At 35.3% G+C, this 16,529-nt stretch overlaps 1 protein-coding gene across 1 annotated transcript in view; it reads right to left on the bottom strand.

Moving 5' to 3' along the window:
• The window catches only part of RSPH3 (radial spoke head 3), a 30,061-nt gene that overhangs the window by 10,041 nt on the left and 3,491 nt on the right, over nt 1–16,529 (bottom strand). The window contains 6 exon segments of the mRNA XM_074368918.1: nt 349–435; nt 2,145–2,307; nt 3,876–4,079; nt 5,073–5,218; nt 6,768–6,909; nt 13,336–13,423. Coding sequence (XP_074225019.1) covers nt 349–435; nt 2,145–2,307; nt 3,876–4,079; nt 5,073–5,218; nt 6,768–6,909; nt 13,336–13,423 — 830 coding nt within the window.

The raw sequence follows: 16,529 nt of genomic DNA, 5'->3' as shown, positions 1-16,529 counted from the left end.
TGCTGACTTACAGATGAGGATGAAATACCTGCCAGCCTGCTCTTCCCTGTATCATGATTTTTTACATAATACTTACCACCTGTGCCACTTAATGCACTGAATATGAATTATATCCAATGTCTGTTTTAACAGAATATCATATACAAAGTAATGACAGAAGATGTCAATTCTGATCAAATTATGAAAGAACCCAAAATAATCTCGAGGTAAAGTATGTGTACCTTTGTTAATGTAACTGATACACTGAAAATCTAAGAACCAAAACTGTAAAATTAACATCTTTCTTCTATTTATTCTCTCTTCTGAAAAGTTTCAGAGATGACTTTGAAATAAAATAAAAGAACTTACTGTCAAGCACTGTTCTTCCCACCATGCTGTATTCCATGGCTTTGTCAACTTCATTCATTAGCCATGGGAAGAATCCCATCTCAATATCTGCAATAAAAAGGTTAATTTCATTAAGTGAATTTTTTTCATCAAATGATTTTTATAGATTGGAAGTCTGTGCTTTCCCCCTAATGTTACAGATACATCAACATTGTTTTCTTACTATAAAATGTCAAATAGACACAGCATCACTTTTGCCATATTTTCCGTATTTGTTCTGGTCCATTTCCTTTCTAGGAGAGTAGAAACAGTATTTTCAAAACTATGAGGCCTTTCTTGGAGTCTAAGACTTTAGAGCTGACTTTACAGGTGCAATGTGAGATGAACCAAGGAGGCAGGGGCAGGGGGTGTGGCACTGGGAGCAGAACTCCAGTTCCAGTGCAATGCAAATCTGGGATTGAGCAATACTAGCGCCCCCTACCTGAGGCCCAGGGCCTGACATGATAGTGGCTGATGGAGATTCAGAGGATAAGGGTCAGAGAGCACCTGAGAAGAAGGCCATGTAGAAATGGGTCAGAAACCAGGTGTTTCCACTAGTGATAAATTTGTTTAAACCGAAATGGAAATCTACTCTACACTGAAAGTCTTTTAAAAATATGGTCCATTACAATATACATTTTAATGTTTTAAAGTGGCTTTATATGGGGGGGGTAGGGTATAGCTCAGTGGTAGAGCGCATCCCTAACATGCATGAGGTCCTGGGTTCAATTACCAGTACCTCCATTTAAAATAGATAAAATCCCCCTCAATAAAATTAAAAAAAAAAGGCTTTTGGAGGGGCCAGCATCTAATTGTTACTTTCCAATGGGTGACAACAGAATAGTGTGATAGAATAACACATTTGCTATCATAAGTAACTTTAATCTGAGGCATGAATCTCTTTTGCAAGATTTTAAATGATCTATAACTGACTCTTTCCACAATTCATAAGGAAGGAGGGTGGCAGTGAGAAAATGGCAACTCTTACCCTTCGCTTGGCCAGACTAGCCAAGGAGCGGTGGGGGTGCCATGAGACAGCTAACAGGTACTGGTTCTATAAAGGCAGAGATCAAGACTTTATTTTTTTTTTTTTAATCTCCAACACTCAATACAGTGCCTGGGATAGTATAAATACCTAATTAAACAACCTCACTAGCTTCCCCCAGAGGGTTTTTGATTGGAACAGGAAGTCCACTGAGAAAAATTTAGCAACAAACTACTTACACACATACATTAAATACACAATTGACCCTTGAACGACACGAGTGTTAGGGTGCTGATCGCCTGTGCAGTCAGAAATCCCCGTATAATTTTACAGGCAGACCTCTGTATCTGCAGCTCTGCCTCTGCAGGTTCAACAATGGGTCCTATAGTACTGCAGTATGAATTTATTGAAAAAAATCTGTGTATACGTTTTATTTACATTATGACATTTAGCTCCTAAGTAATCCTCATTTCACATATGAGGAAACTGAAGGACATAAAGCTAGTTAATGATAGAACTGGGATTCAAACTAAAATTTTTTGACATCAAATCCATATTTCTTTCTACTGTTCAGTGTTGTTTTTCAATAAAAGCAAACATCCTAAAATCAAGATCTTTATAATACACCTCTTATTAGTAACAGTGCTTACTTAAAACAACTATAATTGATTTTTAAATCTGTTTCAGAGACAGAAAGATTCCAATTCAAAATAAAAATGGGCACAGGATAAAGTCGAACCATTAAGAGGATGCTTTTCGTAACAAGGTTCATCTAACAAAAACCTCCACAGACCTCTTTCAATGGGATCATAAAAGTAGCCGCCATCCCTGAGACTGTCAAACACGGAAGGGAGAAGGTCGGCCAGGTAGCGCTGCGCGAAGGCTCGGGCGGCGATCTTCTGTGAGGTCTCCTTATGCTTGTGTATGGTTTGCCACTGCTGTTGCTTACGACGTTCCTGCTCAGAGAAAAACACCATCACCGACAGTTACGCAGCTGTTATATTCTCCCCAAGTGCTGACTCTAGTGAGTAGGGGAATTTGGACTTATATTTGTATCAAAAAATGGACAGCAAGGTGTCTTTGTCTATTAACACTTCATATTTTTCATCAAGAGTTTGATGAATTTCAACAACTAGTAGGTACTGAGTTTAGAAGAGATGAAGCTTAAGGTAAAATTCATTTCCTGATCCATTTTCAAATAAAATAATTTCAAGATATATATGTTGGACTGTGCAGTTGATATCAAAGAATAATAGTTATATGTATTTTAATTAGTATTATCATAAAGTATTGCTGATATAAAAATTACAGTTAGACATCTTCAATTTAAAAACTTGAGCCAATAAATTGTCTGATTTGTACTAATTCTTTGAATTCATAAAGTTCTGAAAACTACAAAACGTCTTTTTGTTGTTGCTGCTTCTTGTAGATCACACAAAATTTATAAAGCTAGGAAATATCGTCTCTCCTCCCATGCAGAAGTGGGAGCACTAATAGATTTTCTAATTAAGTCTATTTTCAAGGTTTAAGCAAATATAAATCTAGATGATTTGTATTCTTCATTTTTTCATATTTCCTAATAGTAAATAAACAAATTTAACTATTCTTTGATAAAGACTTCACCAATTATTTCAGCAAAGCTAATTTTGTCAGTGTTCATTTTATAATTGTGAACAAATAGTCATGCATTTGCAGTCTTTACCATACGCCCTATGCTCTTCACACAGTTAACTACTCACTTTGGAGGATGACTGAAAGTCCACTTGACTGGATTCTATTCTATTGAGTAGAATGTCCCAGCATCTAAGCTATTCAGTGTAGGAAGCTAGACTCTGTAGCCCTGTCAGGTGTTCAGGAACTCCTTGATCATTTATCCAGCCAGTGTTTAACACAAGGTGACAGCTACTGCCAGGCCCTTCAGAAAGACCCTTAAAGATTACTGAGCCTGTTGCTTCCTAACTAGAGGTTCTTGGTATATTTTAAAAACTAGATTCTAAAACACTTCTTACGAAAGGTTCTAAAAACCTATAACCTATGGAAATATTTGATACAGCAAGTAGTTCTGGTGTATCCCTAAGGGTGTAGAGAAGGGCTGGCCACTGAGAAAAAGATCCAGAATTCTCTCCAGATCCTCCGCTTCTCATCCCCTACCTGCCCCCAACATATTCCACTTTTTCCTTCTACCTTTTCTGCCACTGACTTATAGCAAACGGATGTGTTACTTCTTTCTCTAGGACTCTTGATATTTAAGAATGCCTTTCATTGGGACGTATGTCATATAAATGATTACATTTAGAAGCCCTTGGGAACTCTATTTAGATGCATTTATGTCAGCTGGAATTTTAAAAATGTTAATTCAGTCCCTGGAAGATCTATGATCTACATAAGAAGAGAGACCTGAGCAGCAAATACTACAGGTCTTTTCCAACGTGTTTCTGAAGATCTATTCATACTGCACGCGACTTTGAACATAATCTATTAAATAGCCAAAATCTGCCTAAGAGAGGAAACTAAAACTCTGTACTTTCTCCTCTCGGTGCCGTCTCTCTTGCTCTTCGAGTCGCTGAACTTCTGCAAGCTCGATGTTGCGTAACTCCTCGTGTGCGTACTGGCTGGCCCGCAGGTCAGCCAACTCTTCCTCTTCCATCACCTCCAGAAGGGACTGCTCAATGGTCTTTCCCACCAAAACTTCTAACATTGGTTTAACTTCAAGATCAAAGTCAAAGAGCTTGAACACACAAAACAAAGTAATCATGAACCATATGTTCAGTGAAAAAATTTCCAGAAGAGCAGCAATAACACAATACTATATATTGTCTTCTGTGAATCAGACACTGTGGTGGTTCTTTATTTATGGTTTCTAACCCTCAAAATAGCCCTGAAATGCACATAGGCTGTTCACAGGCAAAAACTGATTGAGTCAAAAAAAAAGACCTATGCAAATCATCAGAATGAACTCAACAATTTTAAGATCAAACTCTGAAACCCAAGGGAAATATCCTTGTCTTATTCTCTGTATTTTCTGCTCAATTTTTAATGGTTGTTTTTGATAACAGTTTGAAAAACAAAGGAACAAGAATAATGGATATTTTGGTGATTCATCTTTTGGATTCAGAGGGAAATATAACTTTCTACATAGCTTATGAAGACTTATTTTATTTCCCAATTTCAATGTCAGCTCTTTCAAGTTCCTTCGAGTCTTAAATCTCACTTAAGTCATTATGCACATAAGCACTGGCTTCTCTTCTTCAGTTTCATTAACTGGCCTATTTCTACAATCACTGACATGAAAATGTAGTTATTTTAGGATTTTTTTTTCTAACACAAAGAGAATATCTTCATAAAAGTTGTATCATCTATAAGCAACTAGTAGTGGGATCTTTTATACCAGAGATATTATTTTTCTTTATTTGGTACAAACCTACTTTATACTCATTCATTAAGCAAGTATGCAAACACACAAAAATTAAATATATAAATATTCTAAAAACATTTCTAATAATTTTTATTTCTGAGCAGCAAAGAAGGGAAATCAGATCATGGTATTTAAAAAAACATTTCCGGGGAGGTCAGGATAAAACCATTATAGATAAAGTTGGAAAGAAATGAAGTAGAATCTTCCTGATTGTGAAGTGGTTTGTATTCATATTAAACTTTTAACTAAACCTGATTTTAACCATTTATAAAGAAGATAGAGGGAAATCGGAGTAATGTACTATACCTCTCCTTCTAGTATTTGGGTGGCCACATCTTTGCCAGTTTTGGCAGGAATAAAGAGTGGTGTTGGTGGTCTGTCCAAAAATGCATCTGTCTGGCATTCCGTATCAACTTCTATTATGCGGTCAGCAATTTCTTCAAGGTATAACTCTAAGAGAACATCATACACATTGAGTTTGAAATTCTGGTCTATTTCAAGTATGTATGTGTACTTGAAACTACAGCTCCTTCAAAATAGAATTGAGTGGATCAGAAAATAAGTCTTAGAATAAAGTGCCCAAATGTGGGGTTTAATTCACATATTATACCACATATTTTGATATATTTGGAAGACCACAGAAACAGTCAGGCTAGAACACTTACCAAATGTTGAGAAAGCACTGAGCTTCGTATTTGAAAACTGAACTAAAGAAGAACATGTAATCACAGACGTATATAAGACGCAAACTGTAACATGGGATGGAAAGTCAATAAAGCCATCTATTTAATTGAGTCCTAAGATAGTCAATGCATAAAGATTTGAAAATTCCTGGATATGTAAAAAAAATTATGCACCATGTCACTGTGTTACTTGATGTTCCCTCTAGCCTGTATATTATAAACAGACATATGCAAACAAATTTCACCTCAGGAATAATTTATATGAGGCAAGGGCAGTGTGGTATCATGCAAAGAACATGAGAACTGGAGCCAGATGTTGAACATAGGACCTAGCCACGTTATATCCTCTTTGGGCCTCAGAGTCTTTATCTATAAAAGGGAGCATAATGATGGGTCACATGAGTCTTTGTAATAATAGAGGAGATACATAAGTAAAGGATCTGGTATAGGAAAATACTCAACAAAAGTGGCTGCTGTTATATAAGTTAACATTCTGATAATAACAACACTAAAATTTAGCTTTCCCAGAAATACAACTATGTTGGCTAATCAGAGACATACACACATCCTAGACTTGGCCTCAAGGTAGGGAAAAAGCGTGGAATGCTTCTCTTCCTTTGGTCCTTACTATTTAGACACATCTCTGATGAATCCACTCACCATCTTGGTAGGGTGCAAGGTGGATCTTGAGTAGTTACATTGGTCCAAGGAAAACACCAAGTACTGTCTGACTAACAGGATTGTGTCAACAACCCTGCTAGACACTGTAGGTCCAGGTAAGCCTTCACAGCTGACAACAGTCAGACAAGTAGGGAAAGCCTGGTGCTAGCCTAGAAGAGCCCGTGTGGCCCTGGGGAGTATGTGGATGGAGAACAAGAGGAGAGAACAGAAGAGGCCATGGTGAGAGAGGTGGGGGACTCAGATCTAAACAGGTTTACTCCTTTCAAAAGACAAAATACCAAAAACAAAACAAAACTATATTGCTCTCCTGTCCTGTCCAGTGATTTATGTTGGGCTAGAAAAAGTAAGAAATTACCCCAGTTTGAGAACAGAATACATGAAAAGGGCTGAGAGAGAATTAATTTGGGCATGAAATTCTTTTTTTTAAAGACCCCATCTCACACTTCTAGCCATACCCAATATAATAATAAAATATAGTCTATGAATTTGTTTAGTGAATGGACTTCTCCTACCATGTGACTGGGAAAGTATTAGATAGCATAACAGATACATAAATAATATAAAGCCCAAAGGAAATGACTTAGAAAACTGAGCACGCCCAGGAGCCACACGGCCAATGGCAGGCGTGCCCACATACCTGTTTGCACATCCACGTGCTTTCTGCCTTCCACGGGTTCAGGCGTTCGTGGTCTGAGCTGTTCTTGGGCTCGTTTTTTGGCAAGAGCCCTCCTCTTAGCCTGCTGTTTCCTCTGAATCTCTACAGGATCAGGCTGTCCAGGCTGAGGGACAGAAAAGGCTTCTAAAATTTAGAAAATATTTCTCAAAATACATAGAACTGCTGTTCCCACAGTGATTCCCCGAGAATATGAAAGCACCTGCCATATGATGCTTCCTGATTATCAGTGATTGATGATTCAAAGTTTATTTGAACTTTGTCAGGTAATTACAAAGGTATCTGACAAAACATATAAAGTAACTTCAAAGTATGACTGTTAATTGGAATAAAATGGTGCAGAATCCCATCTAATAAACTGTTTTCCCTCATTCAAGGATTTTTTACCATGAATTCCTCTTGTGCCTAATAAACAGATATAACCATTCAGTCACAATAAATTTTAGTGTGAAGTTAAGAAACTGAAAAGCGCTAGAACTTTTTTTTTTTAAATCTGAGTTTCATTTGGGCAGAATTTCCTTAAAAAAAATTAGCTAACAAAGAAAACATCCATGGCCAAACAAAGCTTGTCCAAGGCCACAAAACAATAGCTGACTAAGGGATTAAAAATATAATTATTCACAGTAGTTCTGCAATATTTGGAGGTCTCTGATTTTGTATCTATATCTTATTTTGTAGCCCTTCTCTATAGCTAACCTGTCTTACCTCAAGGTAAGTATGAAAAGAAAAAGAGAAATATGAAAGCATTTTGCAGGAAAAATTTTAACATTTAAAATTAGAATTCTAAAAACATTTTCACTGAAATGACATTATAGTATTTTTAAAAAGAAAAAGAAAATTTCCTATAATCCCATATCTCTAACACAATGGCTACTGTTATTTAAAAGCATACAGCTTTTTGAAGTTGTGAAGATACTACACATTTTATACTTTTTTCTAACTTAACATCACCTATTGCAATGTTTACATGATACAGTGGGAAGAAGAGCATTGGCTCTGAAGCTCAAATTCCAACTCCTTAATTTCTTAATTACTATGATTAGTAAAGCTTAGACTAATAATACACATTTTCAGATATTCAGTTTTCTCATCTGTATAATGGGAATAACATCTAAGTTTTTGATTATAAGGAACAAATCAGATGATAATGTGCCAAGGCTAATACAATACCTGTCACAGAATAGCTCTTCCCCTACCTCGTTATCATTTCCTTCTATAATAAAATAACTACATAACCAAAAAGAAAAGAAATATCACCTACAGTTTCATTTTTCTAATACAATTACTAATATCATTTTGAGATTGTTTAATGGAGACTTTTTTCTTTGTAAATGTATATCTTCTAGATTATTATAAATATCATGCTTGAATTATTTCCATGTTTTAAAATGGAACAGAGTTATAAATGTCAGCCTTCAAAGATTTAGGGTAACAAAAATGCAACAAGTTCGTTTTAGAAATTCATTGCTCAAATTAAAGGATTGCTTTGGCAATCCTGGGTCTTTTATGATTCCATATAAATTTTAGGATTATTTATTCCAGTTCTGTGAAAATGTTATGGGTAATTTGATAGGGATTGCATTAAATCTGTAGATTATTTTGGGTGGTATGGCCATTTTAACAAAATTATAAATCCTCCAATATTAATATTAAATATTAATATTCAAATTAATAGTAACAATATTAAACATTAATCTTCTAATGCAAGAGCATGGAATATCTTTCCATTTATTCGTATCAATTCAATTTTCTTTATCAATGTTTTATGGTTAAGTATAAGTCTTTCACCTCCTTGGTCAGGTTTATTCCTAAGTATTTTTTTAATGTGATTTTTAAAGAGATTTTTTTTTTACTTTCCTTTTCTGATTTTTTTAATTAGCATGAAGAAACACAACAGATTTCGATATATTAATCTTGTATCCTGCTACCTTCCTGATTTCGTTTATCAGCTCTGGTAGTTTTTGTGTGGAGTCTTTAGAGTTTTCTATATGTAGTATCATGCCATCTGCATATGACAATTTCACCTCTTCCCTTCCAATTTGGATACCTTTTATTTCTTTTTCTTGTCTGATTGTTGTGGCTAGGACTTCCAATACTATGTTGAGTAGAAGTGATGAGAATGGGCATCCTTGTCTTGTTCCAGATTTTAGCGGGAAAACTTTCAGCTTTTCACTGTTGAGTATTATGCTGGCTGTGGGTTTGTCATAAATAGCTTTTATTATGTTGAGATATGTTCCCCTTATACCCACTTTGGTAAGAGTTTTTATCATAAATAGGTGTTGAATTTTATCAGAAGTTTTTTCTGCATCTATTGAGATGATCATGTAGTTTTTGTCTTTTCTTTGTTGATGTGGTGTATCACACTGATTGATTTGCATATGTTGAACCATCCTTGTAACCCTGGGATGAATCCAACTTGATCGTGATGTATGATCTTTTTTATGTTGTTGGATTCAGTTCGCTAATATTTTGTTGTAAATATTTGCATCAATATTCATCAAAGATATTGGCTTGTAATTTTCTTTTTTGATACTGTCTTTGTCTGGTTTTGGTATCAGGGTAATGGTGGCTTCACAGAATGACTTTGGAAGTGTTCCCTCCCTTTCAATCTTTTAGATTTTTGATTTCTGATATACAGTCCTGGAATTTTGTTTGCAGGAAGCTTTTTCAAATTACAGATTCTATTTCACTCCTAGTGATCTAATATTCAAATTATTTCTTCTTCATCAGTTTTGGTGTATAGTATGTTTCTAGAAAATTGTCTCTTTCTTTTAGGTTGTCCAATTTGTTGGCATATAATTATTTACAGTATTCTCTTATGGTTTTTGTTATTTCTGTAGTATTGGTTGTGATTTCTCCTTTTTCATTTCTAATTTTGTTCAGTTGGGTCCACTCTCTTTTCTTCTTGGTGAGAGGTTTGTTGATTTTGTTTACCCTTCAAAATAATCAGCTCTTGGTTTTAATTTTTTCTATTTTTTAATCTCTATTTTATTTATTTCCTCTCTGATCTTCATTATGATTTCCTTCCTTCTTGTTGCATTTAGGTTTTATTTATTCTTCTTTTTCTAATTCTTTCTGGTGGTTAGGTTAGGTTCTTTATTTGAGATCTTTCTTATTTTTTGAGGAAGGCCTGTATCACTATGAACTTCCTTCTTAGGACTGCTTTTGCTGGATCCCATAGATTTTGTATAGTTGTGTTTTCATCTCTGTATAGTTTCTTAAAAAATAGTTGCTCTAGGTATTACAATATACAATATGTACCTTCTTAAAGTCAACATTTAGTATCAACATTTTACCACTTCAAATGTAGATGGTTTATTTCCATTTAGATTCCCTGATTCTATTTTTACAATATAATCAAAATACAATCATCTTAAATATTTCATCTACATACATTAAGCATTATATCATGTGATGTGCTTCAGCCATCACATATAATTTTTAAAAACCATGAGAAAGACAGATGATTGTATTTATCCCTATTTTCACCCATTTCCTTGTTCTATCTTCCTTCCTGAATCCCCCAACTTCCTCTGTTATTTCCTTTCTATTCAGAGAACTTCATTTGGCCATTATTTAAGGGTAGGTGATATTATGTAAAGGCCGTCATTATTTAAGGGTAGACATTATTTAAGGGAAGGTGACTTTTTTAAGGGCTGGTGACAAATTCTCTTAGTTCTCCTTCATCCAAGAATGACTGAGTTTCTTGCTTTTTCCTGAAGGATATTTTCATTGGATTAGAATGTGCTAGTCCTTTTCTTTCAGGGCTTGAGAAATTCTGTGCTACTTCTTTCTGGCCTCCGTGGCTCCAGAGGAGAAATCCACTGTTACTCAAGTAATTGTTTCCTTTCTGGTAACGGGTCATATTGCTATCGTTTGTTTCAAGATTTTTTTTGTTTTTTTGCTTTCAAAGCTTTGATTTTGATATGTCTTAGTGTGAACTTTGTAGGTTTATGCCTCATGTCAAATTTGTGGAGTTTTCAGGCATTATTTCTTTGAATTTTTTTTCAATCCCACACTTTTTCCCCTCTCTTGGGACTTGATAAGATGAATTTAGATATTTTGTTATTGTTCCTCAGCAATCTGAGGCTTTTTTTTTTTGGGTGGGTGGGTGGGGGTCTATTTTCTAGATACCTGTTCTTCAGACTAGGTGATTCCGTTGATTTGTTTCTGTATTCACTAATTGTTTCATATGTCATCTCCAATGAATCCATCTGTGAGTGTTTTTTTATTTTGGTTATTCTATTTTTCAGTTCTACATTTGCCATTTGGTTTATTTTCATATCTTCTATTTTTTGCTATGATTTTCTGTTTTTTCCATTTATTTCAAGAGTGGTCATAACTGTCCATTTTTGATTGAAACAATTTTATGATTACTGCTTTAAAATCCTTGTCAGGGTACTCCTACATCTGAGTCATCCTAGTGCTGTCATCTCTTGATTGGTTTTTCTCACTCAAGTTTTGACTGTCCTGGTTCCTGGTATGATGTATGATTTTTTAATAGTATTCTGTATTTTGGGTATTATGTTGTGAGACGCTGGATCTCATTTAATTATTTAGCAGGAAGTCACTCCCTTTATTTTAGTGTGCTGGCAGTAATGAATCAGAGGACGGATTTGTATTATTGCTGCCACGTGGAGACTGAGGTCCAGCTCTCCATCTAAGCTTCACTGATGCCCTGGGGCAAGGCAAGGCAGTTTTTCCTTTAGTGTCTGGCTGGAGGAGTGAGGCAGCATGGTAAATGGTCCTGTCCTACTAAGCCACCCTCTATCTTTGGATAGAGGGAGCAGGCTTTTCTTAGGGTATGCCTGGTTCCCGGGTGTGTGTGGTTCCAGCTTGTAGGTTTCTCCAGCAATCTGGGATCTGTGAGAAGCAAAAAGAACACCTAGGGAACCCATCCTTGCCATGTCCTGAAGTCCCTTGCTATGTCCTGAGTTCCCTTGCCAGTCCAGTTTCTTCTTTTCACCTTTCAGAGTCTCCCTATATTTGTTGTGGTACTATGTGCAGGGATTTTTAGTTGTAAGAGGAGGAGTAGGGACGAACTGGTGAATTCCTTCCTGTTTGTCTGGACTGGAAGTCTCAGTACAGACTTTGTTTTAATTGAAATATAGTCAGTTTACAATGTTGGGTTCATTTCTAGTATACAGCACAATCTTCAGTCATAGAGGAACATACATATATTTGTTTTCATATTCTTTTTCACCATAGCTTACTACAAGATATTGAATACAGTTTCCTGTGCTATACAGTATAAACTTGTTTATATATTTTATGTATATTAGTATCTGCAAATCTAGAGCTCCCAATTTATCCCTTCTCACTCCCTTCCCCCCTCAGTACAGACTTTTAAGGTAAGGTATTGATTAACTAATGAACTAAAAAAAAATCAAATTGCCACAATATTAACTTTAAAAAAAAGCAGCAATTCATTACTACTCTTGTTCAAGGACTGCCAGTATTCACTGCTACTGCCACAAGAAAATGCTCCAGCACATGTCTATATCACATGTTTGAGCTATTGTTTCTAAATGCTTGTCCCTGAACTGGCTATCAGAATTGCCTAGAGAAGTTTATAAATGCTACATACCCTGTGTGCAACTTTGGAGGTTCTAATGCAGGAAATCCATGGTATAGGTGAAGCATATATATTTTTAATGAGTTTGTAGGTGATTTTGATGTATACTGATTCACAGTGTCTAACATCCCACACATCACCATGTGGTGTTAAGCATTTATATGTCATATAGTGTTTACAGGTTAACTGAACTGTATTTCATTTCTGCACCAAGAAATCATCACTCTTAATACCGCACTACATCTTATTCATCTCTGTAGCCCGGGAACCCAGCACAGGACTTAAAACTCAATAAACATTTGTTGAGTGAACTAAAGAAAAGAAGCATAATTAAGACTTTCTAACTTAATAATGATAATAGTATTGGAGTATGAGATAATTTAAACAAACCCTAATATATTAGACCAGTGCTACTCGAAGTGTGGTCCCCAGACTCACACTGTCTGTGAACAGTCTGAACTGGTCTGTAACAATGTAATGACAGAAGTTGAGAGTAAACGTTTGGAAACTTTCAGAACAGTTTCCCACAGTTCTGTTGACCTAATAAAAATTGGGGCTTGAATTTTTAAAATACTTTCAATTGTGGTAAAATACCCATAACATAAAATTTATCATCTTGACTATTTTTAAGTGCACAGTTGAGAGGCATTAACTACATTCACATTGTGCAACCACAGCCATCATTCACCTCCAGAGCTCTTTTCATCTTGCAAAACAGAAACTCTGTCCCTGTTAAATAATAACTCCCTATTCCCCAATCCCCTGGCAACCATCATCTGGTTTGCATTCGGCATGTCTTTTTGTTTTTTCATTTCATTTTTCTAGTAATCCATCTTTATTCTATTTTATACATGTTTTAGTCTGTAACAGATTAGAAATAAAAAGAAAGGAAAAAATTGGTCCTTCAGCACAGGTAGTTTGGAACGCTCTGTGTTAGACTATTCAAATTACACTCACCAGCGGTACTGTCTGCAGAGCGTAAGTGTTGCCTCGGATCACCCTTCGGTCATACATTATGTTTCCATGATGCACAGGTTCTTCAGCTCTGTAAAAAAGCAAGTTCTAAATAACGATTGTAATAGAGTGTTACTATCTATGAGGTTAACCCATTTTTAATAAAATTTAGGCTAGATGAAAATATTTTAAGAAAACAGACTTTTTTAAAGCACAGTCCATTAAATAAGGAGACAAATGGCTACCATTTATGGAATGCTTATATTATAATGCTGGACCCTTCACAGACATTATTTTACTTATTGCTCAAAATAAGCTTCAAGCTGGGAGCGATGGCTGCCATCTCACTGAAGAGGAAGTAGACTCAGAAAGGAATTGCCCAAGGTTACCTAGCTGGTAAGAGGCAGTGCTGGATTTAGGCTGTAAATCTGTTAGACTACTTAACTAATGCGAAAACAGCCCAATTGAAAAGGGGCCTGCCCTAAAGGACTGAAAAAATTTTGATTCAAGAATTGAAAAGTTACATTAATAGAATCAGGCTTAAAAAATAAGTCAAATTTCTTATTGCTCTTTAATCTTAAAGATATTTTTAAAAAATACTGCTTTAAATGTTAATAAAATTTTAATTTCTGAGATCAGAATGATGAATAGTGAAAAATACACAGTTGGTATTTTCATTCAAAATTCTTTCAACGATATTCCATTTGTGGCTATAAAACCAAATAGCGACTTATACCAATAACAGTACTCTATCAGAAATAATTTTGTGAGGGGTGGTAAATTGCTTATTTATCATACATTGAAACAACTACTGGATAAGCCGACATTGTATTACTTAAAACCCAGACATGCTTCACTACTCCTCTTACTTGACCTCTGGGCAGCGTTCAGCTCAGTGGGCCACACCTGCACTGAGGCACTCTCTGTCCCAGGCCTCCATGATCCCACTATATTATTCTGAGTGCTTTTCTGCTTTTTCTCTGACTCCTCTCTTTCAACCTGTGTTTGCTAGCTCCCTGCAACTAGAGGATTTCCTTATGGTTCAGCCTCCTCTTGTCCTGAGTTGACCTCATCCATTCTTAAGGCTTCACTTAGATCCATATACCTAAAACTCTCAATTTTATCTTTAGTTCAGAACTCTCCTCTGAGCTCCAGGCTGTAGATCCAATTGACAAGCCAGATGACATCTCACTAAGATGTCTCAAAGGCAATCTCAAATTTGAGCTAATTATCATTCTCCTACTCCAATTTGTTATTTCTGTGGGGTTCTGTATTTGCATTTCATTAAGTGCTACCAGTAATCAGCCAGTTGGCTTAACCTAGAAGCCTGGGGGTCATCCAAGACTCTTCCCTCTTCCCCATTTTCTACAACTAGCAAATTCTATTGACTCTATCCCCAAAATCTTTCTGGCATCCATCCACTGCTCACTGCCACCACTATCTTTTATCTGGACTACTACAAAAGTCTCTTAGTCTCTTAACTATCTGTAATAGCATTTCTCCCTCAACCTATTCTATACATTGTAGTCAGGGATCTTTTAGAATGGAAAAAAATCCAAACATAATGCTTACTTGATTAAAGCATCCTAGTGCTAATTAAAAGTAATACCGAGGATAAATTTCATTTTTATGCTATCAAATGACAAAAAGAAAAAAATCTATAACACCTATTGCTGGAGAGGATGTGAAAAAAAGGACATGTTTAAACATTCCTGGAGGAAAGATATTTTGTTCTATCTGTGTTAAAAATACACAACTTAACAATCCCACCCTGGGATTCCGCCTCATAGAAATAAAAAGGTCAGTACATAAGACTGTTTATCGAAACCTCCTTCTTTGTGGTAAAAACCTGAAGCAAACTGAGTATCTACCAATAGAGGAAAATTTTAATAATGTATGTATCAGGGGATATCACGCTGCTATGAAAAATAACTGGAGGAACTTCCACAAAGAATCAGATGAGAAAAGGAAGATGTTGAGAATTGTGTATAATATGTTACCATTGCTATGAAGGAGACAAAACCCTTGCAGATGTGTATCTGTATGTATATATTCATACATTTGTACATAAACATGTGAGTATAGAGAAAAGTATAAAAGTTTTCATTCAAAGTCATTAACATAGTTTGGGGGCTGGAGAGGGAGAGCAAGTTTGCAAGGGAAGGGGTTGGGGAATAAGGCTGTACTAAGAACACATACAAGCACGAATAGTATGAGTCCATTTATTAAATAAATGTATGTATATGTATATACATAAACTAGGGAAAAAAGGAATTAGAACTTATAAAATAGGGGAGGAGCCAAATGCAGATTAATACGTGTAGTACAATTCTATTTTGGAAATAAACCTAAACATACGTACATATGCTCATATATGTGTGTACAAGCAACGAGGTGTGGAAGAATAACATAAGATTGTTAAATTTGGTTACAACAGGGAAGTAGGAGCAGAGGTAGGTGAAAGATAATTAACTTTGCCTCTATTCATCCTTATTTTATACTTTTCATTTGCTTCAACAAGCATATATTACTTTTATAAATTGAAAATCACCAATAAGGATAAATTTAGACTGAAAAATCAAATAGACACATATAAAAGAACTCCTTCCAAAGATCTGAATCGATGGATTACTTCAATATACCAATCAACTAACTCTTACAAAAATTGTTCCTAATGAATCAGCATTGATTCTTATTTCATGTTGGTCTGACTTAATAGGAATGATTTGTAAGTAAACACTTAAAGGCACCAGGAAATATTTCTAAAAGAAGTCCCTTTTTAAACTGAATCTTTTAATAATATAAATAGTTTAAATTTAAATTTTCTATTTTGGTTTTCTTAAAGTGATAGACATTTCTTATTTTAAAAAGTATATTGTCAAAATAAGGTAATTATGAATTTAGACTCAGAGTTTGAAATAAACATCAAGAATTACATTGCTAAACCCACATCCAGCATAATATTCCACAGTTAAAAGTTGAAAGCTTTCCCACTAAAATATAGAACAAGACAAGGAAGCCCACTCTCACCACTTCTATTCAACATAGTATTGGAAGTCCTAGCCACAGCAATCAGACAAGAAAAAGAAATAAAAGGGATCCAAACAGGAAGAGAAGAGGTAAAACTGTCATGATATGTAGATGATATGATACTATATATAGAAAATCTTAAAGGCTCCACACAATAACTACTAGAG

This window comes from Camelus bactrianus, chromosome 8 (genome assembly GCF_048773025.1).
Source record: "Camelus bactrianus isolate YW-2024 breed Bactrian camel chromosome 8, ASM4877302v1, whole genome shotgun sequence".
NCBI lineage: Eukaryota > Metazoa > Chordata > Mammalia > Artiodactyla > Camelidae > Camelus > Camelus bactrianus.
This window is presented reverse-complemented; position numbering and strand designations above follow the sequence as displayed.